This window comes from Camellia sinensis, chromosome 15 (assembly GCF_055761805.1).
Source record: "Camellia sinensis isolate YWXY chromosome 15, ASM5576180v1, whole genome shotgun sequence".
Taxonomy (NCBI): domain Eukaryota; kingdom Viridiplantae; phylum Streptophyta; class Magnoliopsida; order Ericales; family Theaceae; genus Camellia; species Camellia sinensis.
This window is the reverse complement of record NC_138975.1, coordinates 8,662,092-8,687,349: the sequence shown is the minus strand read 5'-3', so window position 1 is coordinate 8,687,349 and position 25,258 is coordinate 8,662,092. Positions and strand designations below refer to the sequence as shown.

General features: G+C 38.5%; 3 protein-coding genes across 3 annotated transcripts; 1 reads left to right on the top strand and 2 right to left on the bottom strand.

Annotated features, from left to right (window-relative positions):
• Nucleotides 1-340: 340 nt before the first annotated feature.
• On the top strand, nt 341-12,084 carry LOC114277522 (alpha/beta-Hydrolases superfamily protein). Its single transcript, XM_028219424.2, has 5 exons — nt 341-937; nt 6,420-6,664; nt 6,777-6,810; nt 6,894-7,621; nt 11,591-12,084. Exons 1-5 carry the CDS (start codon nt 583-585, stop codon nt 11,846-11,848), a joined length of 1,620 nt encoding a protein of 539 aa, XP_028075225.2. The 5' UTR covers nt 341-582; the 3' UTR covers nt 11,849-12,084.
• Nucleotides 9,795-10,676, bottom strand: LOC145813595 (zinc finger CCCH domain-containing protein 33-like). The gene has a single exon (XM_082909256.1). The coding sequence runs from the start codon at nt 10,637-10,639 to the stop codon at nt 9,881-9,883; it is 759 nt and encodes a 252-aa protein (XP_082765382.1). The 5' UTR covers nt 10,640-10,676; the 3' UTR covers nt 9,795-9,880.
• A 507-nt stretch (nt 12,085-12,591) lies between the features above and the next one.
• Nucleotides 12,592-25,258, bottom strand: LOC114277521 (ATPase 10, plasma membrane-type). Its single transcript, XM_028219423.2, has 22 exons — nt 24,826-25,258; nt 22,853-22,935; nt 22,641-22,760; nt 22,364-22,462; nt 22,081-22,218; nt 21,340-21,474; nt 20,953-21,132; nt 20,475-20,681; nt 20,180-20,299; nt 19,940-20,059; nt 19,717-19,839; nt 18,955-19,059; nt 18,420-18,564; nt 17,367-17,528; nt 16,247-16,485; nt 15,782-15,814; nt 15,577-15,658; nt 14,843-15,003; nt 14,541-14,711; nt 13,586-13,768; nt 13,314-13,477; nt 12,592-12,975 (listed from the first exon to the last, which is right to left on the bottom strand). The coding sequence occupies exons 2-22, from the start codon at nt 22,916-22,918 to the stop codon at nt 12,879-12,881; spliced, it is 2,850 nt and encodes a 949-aa protein (XP_028075224.2). The 5' UTR covers nt 22,919-22,935; nt 24,826-25,258; the 3' UTR covers nt 12,592-12,878.

Here is a 25,258-nt window from a genome sequence, read left to right as displayed (position 1 = left end):
CTTACTCTTTATTGTGAATAAATTTATATATTTAAAAAGTGTGATCGTTAGAAACGAAAAGTGAAAGAGAGAGAGAGGAAGGAGACAAGTTATTTGGTGATCTTAGGTACAATTACGTGTTACTTAGAACTATTATGATTGATGAAAAAATTTAAAAATTACGTGTTACTCAGAACTATTATGATTGATGAAAAAATTTAAATTTTATATTGAAGGATTAAAAAACGGATGGTGGTGTTGTTAGAGATTTAAATAAATTATCAAAAGTCTCATGGGTATAGGATTCGCGTAATGTGAGAGGTTGAATAATTTATTTAACGTCCATGACATTTTCCCGCGTGAAATTTGGAGAGAGGGTCCAAGAGCAAGGCGATACCGGTTGAAATGATGATAGCATGCGCATGGGGTTATTATGGGGACTATAACAGCAATCTGTTACACGTGACCTTACCGTACCCCTTCCTTGCCTTGCTTCATCAAAACATACAATATAAAATCATCACCCCAATTCCAGCCATTAATGCCGTAGACCTTTCTAGACTTTAGTCTTCTTCTTCTTCTTCTTCTTCCTCTTCTTCTTCAATGGCCACTCAAACCGACAACAAGAACAATCCTGTTCTCCCTCCTCCGTTAAGGTACCTAATTGTTCGCCCCCAAAATGGCGGAATTCGAGACCTGTTCCGATTCCTTGTCTCCGCCGACCAAGCCAACGCCGCTAAATTCATCCAGACCTCCGACGAGGTGGCGGCGGAGTTGTATGTTGGCGGCGGTCTGGCGGCTGATCACCGGTGGGTCATATTTGTGTCGATTGTAGTTCGGAAACTCATAGCCATGTTTGGTAAGCCTATGGAGTGGATTGGATGCTTGATCGACTTCTTTCTTAATCTCCTCTCTCATAATGGTGGACTCCTCGGTTTACTCTTCAACCTCCTCTGTGGTAACTAATGAAGCTACACTTTTTATTTATTTATATATATATATATATATACACGCACACCATCTGTTTATGTTTATGTGTGTATGAGTTCTGTTTACAAATGGAAATGGTGTTCTTGCTGCTATTGTGTGTGTTTAATCCTATTTCATATGTCATAATTGGAAGCTATGAGTTTTTTTGCAAGGAAGAGGTTGTTTGGAAGGACGTCTAATCCAACAGTCACCTTCAATTTAATATAAACTACTCCAATCCTTTAATTAAAATCTTTTTAGAAATTTCACTCTTATTCCAAATTTCCCTTTTCATCAAATTTGATGAAAAGAAATAATCTCCAATGCTTCATCTTTTTAAATTTTCATTTGATAAGTTTTCAATTTGATGGGAAAAAAAAAAAAAGACTCCTTTGATTTGATGAACCTTTAATGAAAGGATTTGAGATGATTTTTAAAAGATGAAGGATTGGAGATACTCTTACACTGTATTAGTATAGTCCCACAATCATTTGAGTGTCTGTAATCTATTTTGTGTTTAGTTTCTATGTTTCTAGTATTTTTGTTTCAAAGTGCAACTTCAACTGGTTTGTTGTAAAAAAGTTTAAAGTTGTGTTTAAAGCATGACTTTACCTTAAAGTAGTGTTCAACCTGGTTTGAGAAATAAGTTTAGAACAGTTTGGCTTTGAGAATTTTGTTTCAAAACAACTTGCATTTGGTATTGGGTTTTTTTTACCAAATGAAGGTGATTTTTTCCAAATCCAAGGGAATATAAACCACAGAGACAGAGTACTTCAATAGCAGTCTACTGTGTGCATGCTTGGTTTGAAATTGTTGTGACCCTGTTGGCAGTACTGAAGGAGGATGTGGAGGTGGGGGCTTTCACCATATATACAAACACACATGTATGTATAATATGATATATAAACTACCGAGGTTAGTCAGTATTTGGGCGTCCCCTTTGAAGGCCATGAAGATGAGGCTGTCAACTTGTTTTCTGCAATAGAGGAATCCTGGAAAGGGGGCGTTCCTTTGGGAAAGGAGGTGCAAACTGAAGGACAGAAACAAAAGAATTCTAGGGAGTTGCGTAAGTTAGAATGTTTTATAAATTATGATCGGAGACACAGGCGGGGAGGGGAGGGGTGGTAGAACGGGCCGTGGAACTCCGTTATTGTTGCCATGCAGTTAAAAATTTTGTCATGGAATGTGCGTGGATTGAATGATATAGGGAAAAGGGTCTTAGTTTGTTCTCTGTTGAGAAGTGCTAGGGCAGATGTAGTGTGTCTTTAGGGAGCTTTTGGGGGGGGGGGGGGGCGGGGACGCTTTGTGGACTGAGCTTTTTTACCAGCTTTGGGGGTGGCTGGGGGTGTCTTTCTCTGTTGGGACCGGCGGATGGTGGAGAAGGAGGATGTGGAGGTGGGGGCTTTCTCGCTTTCTTGTTTGTTTCGGTGTGTTGCGGATGATTATCAGTGGGCTGTCACCGGGGTTTATGGCCCCGTTAGACGGTCGGAACGGGTTACGTTTTGGGAGGAACTACAGTTTATTGCTTTTCGGTGGGGGGTTCCTTGGTGTGTGGGTGGGAACTTTAATGTGGTGCAGTGCATGGAGGAGAAGCATGGGGCAAGCTCTGTGTCTGGATCTATGTGAGTTTTTTCGTCATTTATTGATGCGATGGATTTGTTGGACTTACCGCTTCAGGGGGGTGGTTATACTTGGTCGGGGGGTAGGGCGATGTCCCGTATTGATAGGATTCTGGTGACTGGAGATTGAGAGGGGCATTTTTCCCAGGTGACTTAACTCAGGTTGCATCGTCCTGTTTCGGATCATTGGCCAATTTTACTGGATAGTGGGGGGATCAATAGGGGACCGTCGCCATTTTGATTTGAGAATATGTAGCTTTTGTTTGAAGGCTTTGGGGAGAACGTGAGGGGGTGGTGGGGCAGTTATGCAGTGCTTGGGAATTCTAGTTGTCGTTTGGACCAAAAATTGAAGTTTCTCTAGTTGGATTTGAGACAGTGGAATAGGGAGGTGCTTGGGAGGCTGCAGACTCAGAAGGTGAATATTTTAACAGTATTGCAGGGGCTGGATGAGAAAGAGGGCAGGGGTGCCTTATCTGAGGAGGATCTGGCTCGACGGGATGCGATTCGCAAAGAATTTGGACACGTGGCTCATTTGGAGGAGATTAGTTATCGTCAAAAATCTAGATGTTTATGGTTAAAGGATGGGGATCGGAGCACGAGTTTCTTTCACTGTAGGCAAATGCGCATCGGCAAGTGAATCATATAGGGAAATTGCGGGTGAATAGGGTGGTGTTATCATCCACGGAGGAGATCAATGGGGCCATAGTGGGTTTTTATGAGTTTTTATTTCGGCCTGATGAGGGAGTTTGGAGATCGACTTTGGATGGGGTTCCATTTGATGTTATTTTAGAGGCGGATTGTTCTTTGTTGGAGAGGGCGTTTATGGATGTAGAGGTGTTTGAGGCTCTTCGGAGTATGCCTGAGGATAAGGCGCCTGGGCCTGAAGGTTTTTCTATAGCTTTTCTCCAGCATTGTTGGGGAGTGGTGAAGGAGGATGTAATGGTATGTTTGAGCAGTTTCACCGGACGGGCCAATTTGACAAGAGCTTGAATGCCACTTTTATTGTGTTGATTCCCAAGAAAAGTGGGGTAGAGGATAATCGGGACTTTCGCTCTATCAGCCTTTTGGGTAGTATGTATAAGCTATTGGCCAAGGTTTTGGCAAATTGGCTGCGAGTGGTGTTGGGAGGGGTGGTGTCTGAGCCTCAGAATGCCTTTGTGGGTGGTAAGCAAATACTGGATGCAATTTTGGTGGCCAATGAATGTGTGGATTTGAGGTTGAGGCAGAGAAAGATGGGGATTATGTGTAAACTAGATATTGAAAAGGAATATGACAATGTTAGTTTGGAGTTTCTATTTCATATAATGGAGAGGATGGGTTTTGGGGCTCGATGGAGGCACTGGATTCATTTCTGTATATCTAGTGTGCGAATATTTGTGTTGGTCAATGGCTCTCCAGCAAGATTTTTCCCCACATATCGAGGCCTTTGGCAGGGTGATCCCTTATCCCCGTTGTTGTTTGTTTTGGTTATGGAGGCTTTGGGGCGTTTGTTGTCTAGAGCAATTCATGGAGGTCTGTTGCAAGGCTTTGAGGTGGGTTCTGGTCCCAATTCTTTGGTCGTATCCCATCTTTTTTATGCGAATGATGCTCTTATATTCTGTGATGCTGATGCTGGTCAGATTGGACATCTTCGGTGTGTGTTGCTTTGTTTTGAGGCTATGTCTGGTCTTCGGGTCAATCTTTCAAAGTCTGAATTAATTTCAGTAGGTGAGGTGGCTCGACTTCCGATTTTGGTGGCAATTTTGGGGTGCAAAATGGCTTCTCAGCCAGTGTCGTATCTTGGTCTTCCTTTGGGAGTTTTTTTCAAGGCACTCAGGGTGTGGGACAAGGTAGTGAAGCATGTGTAGTGGCGGTTGGCCGGGTGGAAGCGACAATATTTATCTAAAGGTGGGAAGATTACGTTGGTCAAGAGTGTCTTGTTGAGTATTCTGACTTATTTTATGTCGATTCATGTGATCCCGGTGGCAGTTGCGAAGCGGATAGAGAACTTACAGCGGGATTTTTTCTGGGGCAATGAGGGGAGGGTTCTAATTCTCATTTGGTGGCATGGGATCGCATTTGTCGTCCTAAGGAGCAAGGGGGTTTGGGAGTTAGGCGGTTGGTTATGTTTAATTTGGCGTTACTGGGTAAGTGGTTGTGGCGTTTTGTAAGAGAAAGGGAGCATTTATAGAGGAAGGTGGTTGTGGCCAAGTTTGGTCTGGGCAAAAGGGGGTGGTGTTCATGTAGGGTGGGGCAGCCTTACGGTTGTGGTGTCTAGAAAGGAGTTTGGTCGGGTTGGGAGGAGTTTTGGCGGAGGAGTCAGCTCAAGGTAGGGTTGGGAGATCGAGTCTGTTTCTGGCGTGATAAGTGGTGTGGGGATATTTCTTCGGAGCAGTTGTTCCCTCTGATTTTTGGTATTGCGGAAGATTGTGAGGTTTTGGTGGGGGTGGTTAGAACGGGACAAGGTCCGGTGGTGGTTTGGAATGTGCGGTTGCGTCGTGAGGTTCAGGATTGGGAGGTCGATCAGTTAGTGGAGATGTTGGGTTTCTTATATGGGCTGAAAGCTGGGAGTGCAAGGGAAGATTCTATGGTTTGGGTCTGTCCCGGCTCTAAGGGGTTTTTTTCTGTATCTTCCTACTATGGTGCGCTTGCTCATGTTGATGCGGTTTCGTTCCCTTGAAAATGCATTTGGGTGTCAGGCACGCCATCTAAGGTAGCTTTCTTTGTATGGACGGCGGCCTTAGGACGTATTCTGACGATCGATAATCTGATGCGCCATGAGCATGTTCTGGTGAATTGGTGTTGTTTGTATTGTGGTGATGCTGAATCGGTGGACCATGTGCTCGTGCATTGCCTTATTACATATCGGCTTTGGATGCTTATTGTGGTGACTTTTGGTGTGCTTTGGGTGTAGCTAGGTTCGGTGTTGGCAGTTTTGCAAAGTTGGGCTGGGGGTAAGGTTGGGAGGAGACATCAAAAGGCATGGATGATTGTCTCTCACTGTTTAATGTGGCATCTTTGGTTGGAGCGCAACAGGCGTGTTTTCCAAGGGGTGTCTCACTCGATTTCTTGGCTGGAGAGGCGGATGTTTATGGTGTTATACAATTGGGTTACGGGGTTGGTTGATTCAGATGTGTTAGCTTATGTTAATTTTGGGGAGGATTTGATAGCTTAGCTTTTTTCCTTGGGGGTTGGAAGTTTGTATTCTTTGCATCTTCTTGATGCTTTTCTAATAAAATTGCTTATTTATCAAAAAAAAAAAAAAAAAAAATATGATATGTAAACAATATATACACATAAAAAAATTCAAATCCTATAAAAGTAATATTTAATAGGATAAAAAAAAATTTTTGTTAGAAAATAAAAAGAGAATGTGAGATGGTAGAAAAATATGATACATCTTTTATACTGAAAGACTATTTTATTTATAAAATAAGATATATATTTTAAAAGTGTTAATGGTTAATAGAATTTTCACAGAAACAGGAAGCCATAGCCCCCCATAGTCTTCTCTGAGTTCCATCCCTGCATGATTCATCAATATTTAAGATTTGTAATAAAATTATTATGAAAATATTCAAAAAATAGGACCTTATTGAAGAGTAAAAGGTTTTCAAAAATGTTTCTAAATTTGTGACCATTCATCTGAAGAGGAGTTTAGTGAATTCATTCAATTCAATACCTTATAAATTTGTAAATCATGTAACTTGCAAACCGTCTACAATTTGTCTTACCTGGATTATGAAAGGTTTAATCTATACATGATATGAAATCTGCTTGCTAAATCTGGATTCCTCTATATCGTCATGGAAAAATCTTGTATTATTTCCATTGAAATAATTGCAGTAACAATGGTCACAATGTAATGTTCAGGAAAGGTGGTGATGCCACAGAGAGGCTCGGAGACTTTTATAAGCACAATTGGGCATTTAGACGGGCGAACAGATCTATACAAGAGCAACTCTTTAGTGGACAGAACAGGTGAACCTGCTTCTGGAGTGAAGGACTTACAATTAGAAATTGGAAACCGAGCTCTCACGGACCTCTGTATGATGGCCTCCAAGTTGGCCTATGAAAATGCCAAAGTTGTTAGAAATGTCATAAACCTACACTGGAAGGCATGCTCTCCACTTTCGTTCTCCGTCTCTTTAAATTAACTGACTGTAGCAGTACAAACTTCTTCCCATAATGTATATTAATCTTGAATCACTTTCGGAAAAAATTATGCAGATGCATTTTGTGGATTTCTACGACTGCTGGAATGGTAAGAACAATCTTTTTTTCATCGACTATTAACCTTTTAACGCATGCCTATTGTGATTGGGAATTTGTTGTTTGTGTTTATAGATTACCAAAAGGAGAGATCTACCCAAGTTTTCATAATGTGTGACAAGCCAAAAGATGCAAACTTGATATTGATCAGTTTCAGGGGTACAGAGCCATTCGATGCTGATGATTGGAGTACTGACTTTGACTATTCTTGGTATGAGATACCAGAGTTGGGAAAGGTTCACATGGGTTTTTTAGAAGCCATAGGTTTGGGCAACAGAGCTAAAATCTCCACCTTTCAAAATCTTCTTCAACTGAAAGACACAAATTTCAGCTCTTCAAAAGGTTCTGAATCTACTGAATCCGATGCAGAGAAAAGTGGATCGGATCAATCTTCTGATACTGGCGAGAAGGTGCTCATTCCAGAAATGGTGGAGATGACAGCATACTTTTCTGTGAGAAGTAAACTCAAGAGCTTACTTGAAGAACACAAGAATGCGAAATTCATAGTCACTGGACATAGCTTGGGAGGGGCACTTGCTATATTGTTCCCAACCATTTTGGTGATGCATGAGGAGAGGGAACTAGTGGATAAGTTGTTGGGCTTGTACACGTATGGACAACCACGGGTTGGTAACATGCAGTTGGGAAAGTTCATGGAAGCCCATTTGGATTCTCCAGTCCCCAAGTACTTCAGGGTAGTCTACTGCAATGACCTTGTGCCAAGGTTGCCTTATGATGACAAAACCTTCCTGTATAAGCATTTTGGGGTGTGCCTCTATTATAACAGCCTCTACATTGAACAAGTATGTGTTCTGGCTTTCCTATTTACACTTGCTTCTTTTTTTTTTTTTTTGGATTTGGTTTTTCTCATTTTCAAGTATATCAATATTACACTACCATCAAATGAAAAATTGACTTGATGTGAAGAAAGATGCTGAAGAAAAAGAAAAGAATTTGGACTATTTTGTTGTAGAGTATGTCAAATAGGGCAGCAAATATATTAGTAGTTATGACAATAAATGTCAGTCTTGGAATTGTCATTTGAATTGATGAAAATAAATATGCTGAAAAAAAGAAACTGTTGAAATTGATGTATTATTGATTGATATATATTGATTTTGTGTATATTACAAATGGTGAGTGGCTCATTATATAGGAGAGGGTGAGTGTAGTAGGTGAGGAGTAGGTGGTAGTGGTGTAGTGGGTTAGGTTTAGTGGAGTAGGTGAGGTGGTAGTGGTGGTAGGTTTATTGATAAATTTTAACAGCCCCCCGCAAACTCAAGGAGGATAGAAACTAACCAACTTGAGTTTGGAGAGAGGAACAAAACAAGAAAATACATAAAAATAAAAGAGGATAAGAGACACTATATGGTCGTGTCAGACCATTGGTGAAGACACTGGATGGTGGTGTCATAACGTTGTAGAGGACACTGTATGGGGGTGTCATAACCATGTAGAGGACACTGTATGGTGTTGTCATAACGGTGTAGAGGACACTGGATGGCGGTGTCAGACCGATGTAGAAGACAGTTTATGGGGTCATGTCGGACCGTTGTAGCAGACAATGTTGTGATAGTTGTTGTGACAGTTTACGGAGTCTTGCTGGACCCTTGTAGAAACTAACCGGAATCAATGTCGGGACAGTTTACAGAGTCTTGTCGGACCCATGAAGAAGCTAACCGGAATCAATGTCGGGACAGTTTACAGAGTCTTGTCGGACCCGTGTAGAAATTAACCGGAAACAATGTCGGGACAGTTTACAGAGTCTTGTCGGACCCTTGTAGAAACTAACCGGAATCTATGTCGGGACAGTTTACAGAGTCTTGTCGGACCCTTAAAAAGTCGCACCCTCAAAAGGTGTGCCCAATCTTTCAGAAGGCGTGCCCAATCCATAAAAAGGCGTGCCATCAAAAGGCGTGCCCAATCCATAAAAAGACGTGCCATCAAAAGACGTGCCATCAAAAGGCGCGCCCAAGTTGTCGGCGAGCGCCGAGCGGCGCATGATGCGCGTGTCTGCCTCTTCGTCAGGGTCTTTATAAACTGAAGCGGAGGCTGAGGCTTTGAAGCAGAGACAAAAAACCTGCTAGAAAAACTCTGAAAAACTCTTCGTTTTCTGAGAGAGATTGCTGAGAGAGATACTCTGTAACACTCTGTTTTCTGAGAGAGATTCCTGAGAGAGACACTCTGTAACACTCTGTTGTCCAGAAAATGGCTTCGTCTTCCCGTGGTCTGCTCACTCTCTTTCCAGACCTTAACGAGTCAACAAGAGAGATAACGGGTGCGGGGGCCAGTGAACCTCAACCAAGCGCCCCAGGGTTTGCTCCGTTGAACTTTCCTATGCGGTCGGTGGAGCAAAAAATGGCAGTGCAAACTGACATTGAAGCCAATCAGTATACTTTGAAGTCCTGTGTGGAGACGATGACGGCAGTCACAAACTTGTCGCACCGGCTGCAGAGTAGGACAAATGAGGTGCAGCATTTAAACGGCCAACTGGCTCTGCTCCAGCGCATGTATAAGGATGCGCGAGCAGAGATAAGTGTGCTGAAGGCGGAAAACAAGGAGCTGAAGCGGAAGGCTACCGTGATGTTCCGATTTGGAGGTCCACCATATGCTGTAGTGGAGGAGCAGGGTGGAGTGAACGTGCTCGGTGGAGTGGGAAACACGGAAGCAACACCGTCAAAGACCGCCCAGGACGGGGGCAAGAAGAAGAGACCGGCAGCAGAGTAGAGAAGAAAAATCCCGCCTGTGGATGTGGTTGTTGTGGGTTGTTTGTTTGTTTGTTTGTTTTTGTTTTTTTTTGGTGTAAAATTGTGATCGGGGTTGATCCCCTGATATGAAGAAAATAAATGTGTTGTGCAAACCCGATGGTAGAAAGAACATGCAGAAAAAAAAGGGTTGAGAATGTGTGGGAGCAGACGGCGTGGTGTAAAGTGGATGAAAAGAAAAGAAAAAGATAAATAAATAAATAAAGATTGGTTTAAAAAATAAAAAGGAGTATGGGTGTGTGCAAAAGGTAGTGAATGATGGGATAAAATAAAATAAAATAAAAAAATGATGGGATTTCAGAGAAAGAGAATGTAGGTTGGGGTTTGTGCCCTGCAAAAGAGATATGGTTGGGTCGGTGCGTGGTGGTAAAGGAAGTAAAAGAAAAAATAAAGAAATAAGAAAAGAAAAGTAAAATGGGATTTGTGATGTCGAGAGAGATTTCTCAATTTGTTCAGCTCATCTTTCTGGATGCCCCAATCCAATTTCCCATCTGGAGATCCCCAATCCGAAAGGTTAGAAGGCATTACATTTGCAGAAGAAGCAGGCAAAGGAAGCCCAGAGAGATGGTTCACAGTGCTTCTATCGATGAAGCTCTGGCTCCGCTTTGCAAAGGCAGCTGCCCTTGAACTCAGAACTGCTGCAGCTGCTGAAGCCCCAGATGGGTCAATCCCCATTGATGACGATGCACGGGCTGGTGAGGATGAAAGGCTTGTAGGATAGGTCGAGCGGAGCTGCTGGTTCATGTTCTGGCGCATCTGCATTCCAGTTGGAGACTGCGCTTGGGATGCGGAGGCATCTAGAGAAAGTCCCTGGAACTGAGGCAAAATTGCAGGATCAATAGATCCGAAAACATCATCAAGGTTAGTAGGTTTCACACCTCCGAGCCTATTGAAATCCCCACTTCGATCAAAAGACGAAGCTGCAAAAGCTGCAGCAGTAGCCAAGTTACAATTCCAACTGGTTGGGGAGGAGAGACTTGACATCTCATCCATCAACTGTTGCTGCTGCCTGCGACGATGACTTTCAAGCCCAAGTAATTCAGCATCTAAATCCATGTCTTTGTGGAGAGAGAGAGAGAGGCGAAGGAGGCAATGCGGCAGTGGGAAGGTATGTGTAGAACATGAAAGATTGGTAATGAGAGAGAGTATTTGTGCAATGATGGGAAGGTATGTGTAAAAAATAAACGGAATAGGTTAAGGTCCGGCGGACGGCTAAGGTGAGGTTGCCGTCCGCCGGTGAAGTGAAAAAATTATAGGTTCTAAACCTGCTCTGATACCATGTTGAAATTGATGTATTATTGATTGATATATATTGATTTTGTGTATATTACAAATGGTGAGTGGCTCATTATATAGGAGAGGGTGAGTGTAGTAGGTGAGGAGTAGGTGGTAGTGGTGTAGTGGGTTAGGTTTAGTGGAGTAGGTGAGGTGGTAGTGGTGTAGTGGGTTAGGTTTAGTGGAGTAGGTGAGGTGGTAGTGGTGGTAGGTTTATTGATAAATTTTAACAGAAACATATGAGGTATCATAATTAAACAGCGAAATTTTAACCCAGTAGCTGAAATTCAATTGTTCAGCATGTTTGAAGACGAGGCGTGCCAATTTAATTTATGTCCTTTCTTTTTGCTTTTTTGGATTTTATTTCCAAAATTTAGGATCTATCATTATATGGAGTTTTCCTAAATGTATCAACCTTAGAAAAACTCAGTTCGAAATGAAGAACTTTAACCATTTGATTCGTCAAACATTTTTTTCAAACTTTTTGAAAGTATTTTCAACAAGATCATTTGGCTCATATGGTTTAATGATTCTAGTATATGTAATCTTTTACAGTGAGACACATTAAATAGTAGCCTCACATTTTCACAAAATGTTAATCTTCAAGGTCTAAACTCTGATAATTTTTACTAGCTCTTGTTCATATGTATAGTCTGAGAAATTTTCGTCAAAACATTTGTTCGTCTCAGTAGCACTGAATTGTTTTTTTGTTTTTTGTTTGTTTCTTTGTAGAAAGTTGAAGAGGAGCCAAACAGAAATTTCTTTGGGATCTGGTACATGATTCCAGAGTATCTAAATGCTGTTTGGGAGTTAATTAGAAGCTTGATTATGGGTTATACACATGGACCAGAGTACAAGGAAAGTTGGTTATCTGTATTGCTGAGGATAGTAGGATTGGCAATGCCCGGTATTTCAGCACACAGCCCCACAAATTACATCAACTCTATAAGGCTCGGAAGGAACAGCGCCATCCCGATGTCCTCTCTATGAAAGGCTCATCCTCCAATAATGTAGCTCTCAATGCTGTTGTGGGACTCAGATTTGCAATAGCATTTTAGTTCTGTTTTTTGGGTAGTTTTGATCTGAATAAAGTTTTGTTGTTTCCATGTTTTGAGTGTAAATTGTAGTGTGTGCCTCGGAAATGGACTCCTGCTACAAACAATTGTTTGATTGTGTTGTTTTCTTTTGGGGGCATTTGTCCTAGTAAAATTTTTGTTGTTTCCAAATTTGAATACAAATTCAGAGTTGTAGTTGAAAATGTGGTGACATTTAGGATCCAATCTTGTTTCCTTTTGCATTGCTTTTACTAAATTATAGGGCAAAGCTTTTCTCTTTCTTCCTAGACTAAAGACTACGGATGGAAATAAGGGTGTGTTTGGAATGGGCATTTGGGAATGACTTATTGTCCATTTTAAGCCTCTATTGTAGCGTATTAAGAAAGCATTTCAAATGATTCCTACCTTTATCTTCTCCCTCCACAAATCCATGTATAAATTCAAGAAAATTTCCTACCCCAATTTTACCTCCACACAAATTCATAAATAAATTTAAAATCCAAATACAACCTAAATGAGAATTGTTCAAGATCTAAACATTTGGCTAGGCAAAACACATGGACCATGCTGTAGTGAGTCCAAAATATACTCTCCAAAGCCACACCAGCTAGGTATCTTTTTGACGTCCAGAATAGTCCATTGATTACACAAATATCCCTGCAATCAGAAACTAAAATCTCGAAGAACTCGCCAAAAATAGTCTGGCTCTCTATAAAAAAAATGTAATAATACATAATAGGAAAATGGAATGATTTATTAGCAAAAGGCTCATTCCAGATGCACTCCAAATCTCTGGAATCCGAAAAAAAAAAAGAAAAAAGAATTTGATTCACAGACTAACATCATTTCCAGCAACGCCGTGGCATGTCTCTTGCAAATTGTTTCCAATTTCATCATGCCAACAAATACAGTAGTGTTTATCTTCTCTAGAAAATTGTACAAGACGGGCTTACTATGTCATGGCTTTAGACCGTATGAGCTGTCTGAATTGATCTCGTGTCCAAATTTTTGAGCCTCACCACCGATTCTACGTGTCCTCTCAAAGTGTGCAATTCTCCTAGTCTGCAAAGTAGAACAGTCATATAACCAAGTTTTCAACAAGAAAATATGGTTTTTTGAGAGAGGCTATGAAAAAATGTGAAACTATTCATAAAGTACATGACATTGAGCAACAAAATCTACAGAAGAAAATTATGAAACAAAAAGTCTATGGGCATAGAAAGTACATGACACAGAATGCAAAGATGTGAGACAAAATGTTCGCAATTACAGATGGAAACAAAATGTTGTGAACATTTTGTCTCACATTTGTGTTCCATTATGTGAAATTCTTCTCTGTTCCTAGCACTGTTAGATTATGAAAAGGTTAGACAGTATTATGGGTGAAAGTCTTAACATACCTAGCTATTTCAGCACGACGCCTGGCTTGTTCAGCAATCAGGTTGGACCGCCTTCTACTGATCTCCAACTCTCCAGACATCAATCCTTGTAGAGTTCTTTGAGAAAGTACCCACTTAGCCTCTCTGTCTTCCTTCCCATAATCTTTTTTGGATGTGAAAGCCGTCTGATAAAGAAAGCAAGAAAGAACAAAGAATGTTCTCTAAATAAGGAATACACCATACCAAAAAAACCAAATATAAAAAGAAACAATGGAGAAATTATTTACACAAACCTTCCTATCAAACAGTAGATTCCAGGCTTCTCCACTCAAAGCATAGCGAACTGCAAACTTGATAATATCAAGGGGGATGTAGAAGATCACACTATATAGCCATATAACACCTGCCCACCCCCATCCAATGCCACTAATTGAAGCAAAGCTAATAGTTGCATAGACAGCAATTAGGGTAGCAACCTACATGTCCAAAACAAACAGAAGAAAAATTCAATCATCTGAACTCTGCTTTCTTTGCTCTGTTCTTTCACAATCAAGTTTTAACTTTGTCAAGGGACGGATCCATGAGTTTAACATAGCAGGGACGAACATATATACTGACATAAATTTTACTACAACATCAATTTCTACCAGCGTAAAAGTAAAAAATAAGATGAAAATGTATAATAAGCATGTTGTCCTGTATCTACGATAAGTTACAAAAGATGGCAAATGTAAAACAATCAATCTATGCTAAAGTGAGGAATCTTGAGTAGTGTTCATGTAACTTACTGACTCCTCCTCCGCCTTCTCTTCTTTGCAGACTAGGGATTGTAATCAATACTAGTTATGAAAAACTAATTTATTTTCTTATATAATTTTCAGATTATATATATATATATTTTAAAGCCCATGGCATATATAAGTCCATCCTTGACATTATATTAGTGTAGGTCCAACAATATGCCAAGTCCAATCTTAAGTTGAACTAGAAGTATATGGGTGTGCTTGAGTTTGGCAGTTACAGATCTGTAGATATGGTTCAATTCAGTAACTCCAGGAGGGCATTTTCGAAAAACAAAGGCTGTGACATCCACACCAAGTCCAGCCTTTGCTTTATATATTAGTATAAAAAATAAATAATTAGGTATTTAATCTGGCATATTTACAAAAACACATTAAAGGTCAAACATGTGAAAAAAAGAGGACCATGCAATGTGTGGAGGGTCTTTCCTAGTTGAATAAACCTTACCAATTGAGCCACAACAAATGCACACATCAGGAGAATCCCAGGCCTCTCCATAAATGACCAACTTTGACTGCGGGTAACAAATATAAGAGCTTGGCTGATAACGCTGACTTGAAGATACATAGCTGATGAAATTTCTTCAGTACTGGATAGAGACTCCACACCAAAATGGTTCTGCAGCCAAATCAGTAATTTAATAAGCCTGATTTCAGGAACATAAAACAAATTCAAGATTTGTATTTTTATATTTTTCCTCGGAACTTCTTAACAAACACAATAAAGAAACAATTCTGCGATTATGGTACCTCAAAGAAAGAAGTGCTTCCTACAACCCAGTAAAACAAGACAGTAATTAAAGCAAGGTAAGTGCCAATGACAACACCGGTTGCAAATATTTCATTAAGCTTCCAACTGTCGGGTTTCGGAGATGGCTTCACCCTGTCTTTTGAAATTGTCATGATGGTCCCTGTTTACAAAGACAAAGAAACATATTTTAGTACACATTTTACACCAAGTTCTTTTTTATTTTTTATTTTTTCCCAGATGGCTAAGCATCACAGTTTGTATATTGTAAAACAGAGTTTTCAATTGCAATGGGAACTGATTTTTTTAACTAACAAATAAGAATATTTTTTTGTTTTTGGCTGAGCAGGGATATTTTGCCCCCTACACCGCAAAATTAAAATTGATATTATCACTTCACAGGCAAGTTAGATTTTAAAAAACTACAATTTGGTTTATTGTACTTTGAAATATTTATATTTACAAAAAAAACTTAATACATAACCAGTGTAAACTTATTTAGCACAGAGCCAGGTAAAAGCAAAGTCAAACTAAGACTAAGCATTTATTTTTCTTAAAAAGATCCCATTTATCTCATTCCTAAATGTCGGGGAAAAAATTAGTGGCTCAAACTTCCATTCAAAATATTAAAGCCAAGCCAGGCCAAGCCACATTGCTTAATTTCGAAATTTCATTTGTTATTTTTCTTGTTTCTTCATTGTTCATATAAAAAAGAGTTCCACACTTGAAACATTACCATCATTCAATATTGCTATTATCAGAACCATGAAAGGCGGAAAGTCGTACTCCCATATCAATGCTAGGAGCATAAAACCAAGCTGCAAGAAGATTAAAATTCAGAAATTTTGTGAGGTTTAAGAGACACAAGAAAATTTCTAACTTGATTGGTATATTTCAGACTTGAAACAAAAATTACAGTACATAGGATACTCCCAACGTACCACAATCCGAATTGTTATGGAGACAGCATATATCTGCATAATCACAAGTAACCCATGAAAGTATTGAAACATTAATCAGAGCAAGAATTACAATAAGGACATGTATATGTGGAAGAGTGCATTGGTGGTCCTATATGTTCTCTGATGTGCCATGCATGCTTATTGATGTTGGCCATCAAAGACTCAGTGCACCCACAATGATAAAACATTTTCTTTCCCAAAATATTATGAAAAAATATAACTCTCATGCACATAAACTTCTGACTTCTAAGCCACGAAAAGCTAGCTCGTTGCAAGCCATATGGCAACAGTTTTATGGAAAAGAATCACTATTAGGTCAAGATGTATTTTGGGTACATTAGTTTTTTGGAGATGATTTGTTGCTCTCTAGCATTCATACGAAGGGCCTTATTTGAGTAAACTTATGGTACCATTTTATGCAAGAAGAGAATATTAGTACTGAACTGTATAATTCTTCATTCTTTGGAATATAGCACGGCTGGTTAAAACAGCACTGATAATCACACTTAATCCTGGCTCTGTCAAGACAATATCAGAAGCACTCCTTGCTGCATCTGTAGCATCTGCCACTGCAATTCCAATATCTGCTTTCTTTAAAGCAGGTGCATCATTCACACCATCTCCAGTCATTCCAACGACATGCTTCTTTTCTTGTAGAATCTTCACAATCTCATACTTATGTTCTGAAAATGGCATGGCAATAACAACTAGAATCAGACTGGGAAATGGAACAATAAAAAAATGTTCTGAAAGCAATCCCATACCTTAGCAGTATCGTTAAGGACTGAATTAACAATGAACAATGACAATCATTTAAGACAATAAAATTAGTGACTTCAAGGATATAGTTTCAGAGCAGATGCTATGAATTTTTTCTGAAGCTGAAAAGTAGTGTTGCAAGACAAGTTAGTGTTTCTCTGGGTATCAAATGCAGGACACCTACAGCTAGATCCCTTAACGAGTTGAAGTAGATATAGCACTTGCCTAGTGCCACTAGGTAAAGCTAATAGACACACATTGCTTTCAAGCAAATATGTATTGAGACTCATATGCTTTCAACATATGTTTGGAGCCTAGACTAATATTCATTCCCAGTATAGATTCTATCTTAGATCTGTCTAGTCTCATGTTGACAACTTGACATTTATTTGTATGTTGAGGTACATTGAAGCCAAATAGCATAGAATAGGGGTCTGGAGTCGATACATATCAAAGATAAAAGATAAAGAGATGACAAAAGACTAAACAGTACACCCAGCATTGAAGAATTGACTGAAGGATTGGATTCCCAAATAGAATTAAGACTTAAAGGACAAGACTCCAAGTTTACAAACACAGATGACGCAGATATCCATTGAAAAATATATTCAAATATTGAGAAAACTTTTATGAACTGAAAACATGCTTTTCCCCTCACCTGCCAAAAAATCGCCGCCTTTAAATTAATTAATATAAAATAAGATAAATGATTCTACAAAAAAAGAGAAAAAAAATAAAAAGAAAAGGACGAAATATATGTCAGGTAATGTTTTCATGTCATGAGATTGGTAATGTATTCGAGTACCAGGAAATACACCAGCAAAGCCATCTGCCTTCTCAATGAGCTCATCCACCGGAAGAACTTCGTTTTCATCCCTGTTACGGCCCAACAATGATGAAGACGGGTACATATTAGTTCCCATGCCAAGTCGTCGACCTGTCTCCTTTGCAATTGCCAACTGATCACCTGTATTAGCACATAAAATAAGTTGATGTACAGAAGAATGTGCCAATGATATGCGTTCATCATGACCATTTCTATATGTATATGACTACAAATTCCATTCGCAATCAAAAACAGATTATAACCTTTCTTATTATCTATGTAAAGGTTCATCCCCAAATTAGCTTTTTGTTGTAAATGGTTCTTAAGATGCATACTTTTTTCCTTCCACCACTTCCATGTGCCTAATACTATCTTCTGAGCATTCATATCTATCAATTTTCTAGTCTTTTATTTATTTATTTAAAATTTTCATTTCCAAACATTTCTCAGATATCTGAATCCAGTTTTGTGGATCAAGCAAAATGTAATATTGGGCATTGTTAACTGATGTCTGGTATAAACTTACAAGAGATTTCCAGTTCAAGCTTCACAAATACATGATCAGAACACTTTAAACTCGTATGTAAGCTCTAGATGGATGGATGATAGTAACCTTTGAACAATTGTTATTGTTTTATGCCCCATCTCTTGTTAATCTTCATGTTCTACATTGCAAATAATGATCTCCTTAAACTTTATTTCCTCTCAGTAAATGATTCCCCTTCAGGCAATAAATGGAGTACACTTTGAGATTGTTGGATGACGAGAGCTGCTCCCAGATTTGATAAGTTAAATCCTACTGATTTAAAATACATCTCATTTTTTCACTTGATATCCCATTTTTCTTCTTATTTTGGTCTTAACTAAGCATTAATGGAAAGTAATCATTAGTACCAGAGTTGGGAGATAATTCGAAGTATAAGATCGATGATAGCTAGTAATCATTAATTTGAAACTGGAAATTAACAGTGAGTTCTAACAGAAAACCAGATTTAAAAAAATAAAAAAAATAAGTAAAAAAATTCTGATTACCTGTAATCATCTTAACACAAACACCAAGGTTAAGTGCTCTACGAATGGTCTCAGCACTATCATGCCTTGGAGGATCAAACAAGGGCAGCAACCCACAGAATTTCCAAGGACCCCCAGGACCGTCCTTTGATCTTTCTGGAACTTCCTGCAAGGATAATTGAAAAAAATGAGCAACTTCGCCAGACATACAATGTCCAACAATTTGGGTTCTACACGAGCATAAATTGTAACAATATTAGCATGCTTCAATTTGGTTTACAAATTGGTTCTTTGCCTTGAATATCCTAAATCTTGGACACAAAGAAGTGTATAACTGTGTCTAGCTAATCACTAGCACTTTAGGATGCTAATAGCATCCTCTTAGACAAACACACTATTCTTGCACTCACATTCAGTTTTCAATCAGCAAATTCATCAAACCACAGTTTTGTTAGTGACATGCAACAAAGAAACTAAGACACTGTTTATCTGGCCGCCAATTCCACCTTCAACCCAACAGAAGTAAAATAAAGAAAAGCTACTGAAGCCTTTATACCTGAAGAGCAACCCCAAGGGACCGCAAGCCACGTTCAGCGAACTTGTCAATAATGGCATGCACTTTTCCAGCGATCTCTTCTCTCTCTTCAGAGAGATTTAGAATCTGGATTTATGGAGGAGAAAAAAGAAAGCATGAAATGATGGTTACTGTGATACAGTTTTGGAAAAAACATGAATCATTCTTATGCCATACCAAATAAATAATTGGCCCCATAAGATGGTATTGAATAAAATTCGCAAACGTGTTTATTGGTATTACTTATTTTTTTCTCCCCTTCATAGTAAAGGATTGAAAAGTGCTCAAAATAGGATCTTCAAGAGCAATATTTATATAGAGAGACCTTGAAGAATTTAAAGCTAAACTTAAACTATCAATTTAAACAACAAATGTTCATGTTTGGAATGTAAAATTCACTAAAAGGTGAGGCAAAGTGTAAATCCTAATTAATAAACTAGTTTAAATGGAACATAAGTGGCACTTAGGATCAATGTAACTCTGGACACAAAGAAGCGAAAGTAAATAATATCATTATATGTGATAAAAGGGTAACGTCAATCATGGTACTTATGTTGTAAAATAATTTTATAAATTCCAAATATCACGGTCCCTGATCATGATCTACAAAGATTTTAATGAACATTTCCTAGTTTGTGTCGGGAAAACTTAATCCACACAATCTTTTGTGAGGTTCGCAACCATATGTGCCAGAAACAATGTGATTAAAGAATTACAGTGATTGTTTCTTTATAGTGTGGTTACCTGTTCAGGAGATCCTTTGCTGGCCCGATACCAGTTGCCATCAGAATCAATGTACGTAATTGCAGTGCGTTTGTCCACTGGATTGAAAGGAAGGAAATGCACTTCTGTGATGTTTGCACGTGCCTGTAGACAAAACGATTTTTCCCTTCTTGAATAACCTACAAGTGAAAAGAAAAGAAAGAAAAAAACTAGAAACTTAAGAGCAATATATTTTTCCTCTAACCTCCTTTGGATCAGCAAGCATGTTAACAATGGCTGTATCAATGGCATCCTGATTCTCCAGTCTTGATGCTCTGGCAGCAAGCAGGACAATCATGTCCTTGTCCATATCTTTGTTAAAAACCTACAGAAGAAATTTATCATCAAGTATGTATTATATACCGACATGATCAGCACATACTTGTTTCTCGGAGATCAAGTTAGCTTAGGGAAAATGAGACTTGATGAAGTCGACTTTCCATACCTCAATAAGGTTTCGATCGACAGTGAGGCGATTCAGGGTAAGAGTTCCAGTTTTATCACTACAGAGGACATCCATTCCAGCCATTTCTTCAATTGCTGTCATCCTCTTCGTAATGGCACCCTTTAGGTAACAGAAGGAAAAAAAGGGAAAAATTAAAAGAATAAAGAGTTGTTATGTAGTCAGCATTGAAATTTGAGCTTAAGATTCTTCTGTTATGGCTCTTACATGAATTATTTTGAGTTTGTATTAATTATTTGTGTGTGACAAACAATGGTGTCTCAATTAGGAGCTGTACCTGTTGAGAGAGTCGATGAGAACCAATTGCGAGCGTGACAGATAATACTGTTGGCATAGCTATAGGTATTCCTCCAATCAATAGAACAAGGAGGTTGTTGATTCCATCTCTGTATGAACGGAGCTGTATGGGGTACATGACAATGATTTCTAGAATCATCCCCACAGCTATAGAACAAATGCAGAAATTCCCAATGGCAGTAAGAACCTGCAGGAAAAACATTTTACATTTCTCACAATGTTTGCCAACCAGGTTTTGTTTGAAATTTTGATGGAAACTTCAATACTCTCATAACTTATTTATATTCAAGGAGTTTTAATTGCCAACAAGTTTCAGGTTGCCTTGTCCTGGTGTGAAATTTCTTGCATTTTACATAGTCTTAAATTACTTATGGAACTGTACTCCATGTTGCAGTATTTCTAAGTTGCCATGTACAAGGCAAGAGGCATAGCTCAACAATGATAGATTTCTTAATCACCTTCTGGAAATGACCAATACTTTCAGTGGAATCGACTAGATGTGCAGCTTTTCCAAAGAAAGAGTGAACTCCAGTTGCTATCACTACAGCTTCAATCTCTCCTTGCTTACATGTTGAACCAGAAAAAACTTCATCACCTGTCCTCTTGGTGACAGGAAGTGATTCTCCAGTAAGAGCCGACTGCACAGAAAAAAAAATAGAAATCAGATAGTAATACCACTTAACTAATCGTATAAAATTTATTTAGAACAGACAAATTTAAAAATTGCATAACTTTCAATGCAATGCCAAGAAAGAGCTACTCAAAGAAAAACAACAAATAAAACTACCAAAACTAAAAAACAAATAAAATGTAGCACACTTCTTTAGTTTATCAAGAGTAGTTGCCTGGTCAATTTTCAGTGGATCACCCTCAAGCAGGCGAGCATCTGCAGGGATGATATCTCCAAGCTTTATGCTGATAATATCTCCTGGTACTAGAACAGATGCATCTTGCTCTTGCCAACGACCATCTCTAAGGACCTGCACAAGAAGATGGTCAGTTGATTCCTTTTTGGAAATGCAAAATAGGGTAAAAGGGTAATTACTGAATACTCTAATGTGTGATTTCCACTGTAAGGTTACAATGGTACCCCCTTTGGGGAAGGTTAGGTAGCAGTGCAAAGAATCTGTTTGGGAAATGTAAAATATGCTACCCTCTTGTGACATTATTGACCCAAAGAGAGTGAGAGAGAACAGTAAGATCAGTGCCTGCCTACTCAGAGAATTTCATTGAAAGTATCAGAATCATCATTAGCCCTAAAAATGCTGAGAACTTTCAACAGTTCTTTGAGAAACTCCATGATGTATGTAGTCCATAAGAAGAGCAAGAAAAAGTAAATTTCAGAAAGCAACAAAAATTGTAAGTTGTTATGATTTCAAAGCAGATCAATTGGTTTCAGGTGTAATCAATTAAATTTAAGGGAAGTGACAAAAATTGTAAATTGTTAAGAGAGTCAGATGCTTGGTGTTTCCACATAGTCAGCCTGTTTAAACACAATAACAGCGATGTGCTGATAAGCAAAAGAGGAAATAGATTTTCATGTTCTTCTAATGACCTCCTTTCCATATTTAAATCAAGATGCACACCTTTGTTTTTGGAGCTAAACGTGCCATGAGGGCTGCTGCTGCATTGCCAGCATTGTTTTCCTCTATAAAGCTAATTGTTGAGTTTATTATAAGAAGGCAAATAATCCCCGCAAAATCCTGCCAATCAGGACCCTCCCCCTGAAGCAATATTAACAAAAATATGGTTATAAGACAGATAATGCACATCATATATATTTGGCATTGTGCAATAACAAAGAAAAAATATGATGCCCTAAGAAAAAGGAAATATATGAAAAACAATGGCAGGGTTCAATGAACTCACTCCACCATTAGCAAGTGCAATTGCCATTATTGCTGCTGCTTCCATAACCCATGACAAGGGATTCCACATGAAACTGAGAAATTTCAAAAATTTGTTCTCCTGCAAGAGAAAAATAACAAAAGGTCAAGATGGGCCAGTCTGTCAAAAATTGTTTTCAATGTTGTTAACATAAAAAAATCTTATGTTCTGTCCATGTCTATTTCTTTGCTTCAGAGTTCAAACCCTGATGCTTAATGAGTGCAAATAAGATATTATCAAAAATTTGATGCTTTCTTACTGTTTTTTCTTCAAGCTTGTTTTGGCCAAATATCTGCAATCGAACCTCTGCATCTTCGGAGCTAAGTCCTGCTCGTGATGTCTTCAATTGCTCGAAAACTTCGTCTAATGGTAAGCGTTCCTGTTCATCCAGATTGATTTGGCATGTTTGATTATAATCATATGTAAATTTCAAGATGTTGACATTGCATTTGTGTTTGCTTCATGTCTCACCAGATCAATACCATCCCGGTTGAAATTCTCAGGACCCAACAGTGGCTTGTCCAGTTCTTCAGCCATTTTTCAAGCTTCAGAGCCTGGAATTAAGACAAGACTAAATGTTTCTCAAAAGCATCAAGCAGGCATACGCAAAATAATGTGTCAAATGCAATTTTGTTCTTGTACAGTATTGACACTACACTAAACAATGAATTCCATTTGCGTGACATCTCTCTATATGTGATTCCTAACTACAGAAGAACAAATGCATTCAAATGATATTAAAGGTTATGGGGATAGCATCGTAATTGCAAACATACATTTAAAGGGACTAATGGCTGACAGAAGATAAGAGATGCAAAAAAAATTAACTCTACCGATCGCCACAAACTTTTAAGAAAAGCTCACTAGAGAAAATGCATTGATTTGTTGACCCGAACCACATGAACCTTAGTGTGGTTCAGAACCAAATTTAAAGGCTCAATGGTTTTTGCAACAAACTCATTACCCAGAATGCCCCTTAAAATAATCCAATTCCTCATACCAACTGATCTAATCCAACATTCTGCAGGTGGAAACACCAATCCTTGTGACAGTTCCTTCTCATCCATTATGCATATAACTTTGCTTCCTGTTGGCAAAGTGATTACAATTCCAATATCCAAAGATAGTAATTGGAATGCCATATTGTTGGGGTAAGTACTGGACACTAACCACTCGACCACATATTCAACTTGTGACCCATTGCCCTAATTCTACGTATATGTAGTTGAGGGGAGCAGCTATCTCTGGGTCTCTTGTGTAAGCTTTTCTAGTTTTGGGATGAACCACGTAAAGTTTTTCATGTCTCACCAATACAGATTAGGTGTTATGGATTACAAGTACACATTTGTATACTAAAGGCAGTTGCATAAATCTATTGCTGAAAATCAAATGCACACACACTCACCAATCCTAAATATGAAAAAATGAAGAATTCACCTATTATATCAAAGAATTCAACAATCAGACATCACCATTCATCCTGAGATCAGCACATTTTTACCAGCAAAACCCCTTTTCTCATCCCAAAGCAATCTCAAGTCTAAATGTGAATTTAAGTTAAGGTACCTCGAAAACAACATACAAAACCAGAAAATACACTATATGTATGTGTGTATATACACACAAACATATTTATGAGTTATTTCACTTTTATCCCTTAAACTATTTCCATATTTTTTTATATTTCATGTCTAAAGTATCAATTTTTTAGTCCATAAGCTTCTGATTTTAGTTTATATAGTCCAATTGGAGATGCTCGTCCCAATTAGTAATGCTAGAAGCCTAACTTAGTGGGCAAAAATATAATTTTAAATCATATAACTAAACACCCATCTTCTTACTCACACTATATTATTAGACAACTTACACCCTACAACCGAACATCCATCTTCTTATTCACCCCTCCCCCTCCCTCATCCTCTCCCTTTCCGTGCCCTCACTTAAGGGTGATTTTATTTGCACACCACACTTTGTCTCAATACACACCATTTGTGCCATTTGGATATCAACTTCCGAACAAAATACAAATGTTCGGATATCTACTTCTTAACATAATACAAATGTTTGGATATCAACTATTGAACGGGATTTTCATTCAAACAATTGATTTTTGTTTAGAAGTTGATATTTGAACATTTTGTTTGGTTCAGAAGTTGATATCCAGACGACTCAAATGGTGTGTATTGATATAAAAGTATGGTGTGTGAATACAATTACCCCTCACTTAAATTGTTCATATTCAAAAATGACATTTTTACCCATCAAATTAGACTTCAAATCGTCAAAAAAACTGAAATAAAAATAAAAATAAACTTTAAAAACTAAATAGACGAAATTCATAGTTTAGTGAAAAAAGAAAAACAACAATAGTTCAAGTATAAAAAGTGAAATTAACCCTATACATATATCAATGATATGTACATATCATTGATTCAGTTACTTACTTGAGTGAGAAGGGTTTCCAAAAATGCAGGAAGGCTAGTGAGTGGAGGGAGTGGAGTGACCCAATTTCATGTGAATTTTTAGGGTTTACAAAACAGAATATTAAAAGAAGAAGAGCAAAGGGTGAGGAGTTGGAGCTATAAAAGGGAGTAGAATATGAATCGGTAGTTGACCACTGGAAATGGTACTGGTAGGTGATTCGTAGCGAACTAATAGTCGAGATTGCGATTGAGATCTCAAGATTTTGTGTCCCATTTTCGATATACAGAGACGGTCGGGATTGAAGACCACGAAGAAAATGAAGAAGACGAGTAGTTGTGTAACTATCTTTCAAAACTAAACCTTCAAACCTAACGGTCCACTATCTGCGATCGCGACACGTGAGAGGAGCAGTTAGGGATCAGACGGTGGGGAAGTATTTTATTTTTTATAAAC

What these genes read in the sequence shown, in the direction of transcription:
- LOC114277522 (XM_028219424.2), top strand. Translation starts at nt 583, where the DNA reads ATGGCCACTCAAACCGACAACAAGAACAATCCTGTTCTCCCTCCTCCG. An exon ending in TCATAAACCTACACTGGAAG is followed by an intron (nt 6,665 to 6,776) that starts GCATGCTCTCCA and finishes AAAATTATGCAG; the next exon opens with ATGCATTTTGTGGATTTCTA. An exon ending in TTTCTACGACTGCTGGAATG is followed by an intron (nt 6,811 to 6,893) that starts GTAAGAACAATC and finishes TTGTGTTTATAG; the next exon opens with ATTACCAAAAGGAGAGATCT.
- LOC145813595 (XM_082909256.1), bottom strand. Translation starts at nt 10,639, where the DNA reads ATGGATTTAGATGCTGAATTACTTGGGCTTGAAAGTCATCGTCGCAGG.
- LOC114277521 (XM_028219423.2), bottom strand. Translation starts at nt 22,918, where the DNA reads ATGGCTGAAGAACTGGACAAGCCACTGTTGGGTCCTGAGAATTTCAAC. An exon ending in CCCTTGGGGTTGCTCTTCAG is followed by an intron (nt 18,565 to 18,954) that starts GTATAAAGGCTT and finishes TTATCCTTGCAG; the next exon opens with GAAGTTCCAGAAAGATCAAA. An exon ending in ATCTACTGTTTGATAGGAAG is followed by an intron (nt 13,478 to 13,585) that starts GTTTGTGTAAAT and finishes TTTCTTTATCAG; the next exon opens with ACGGCTTTCACATCCAAAAA.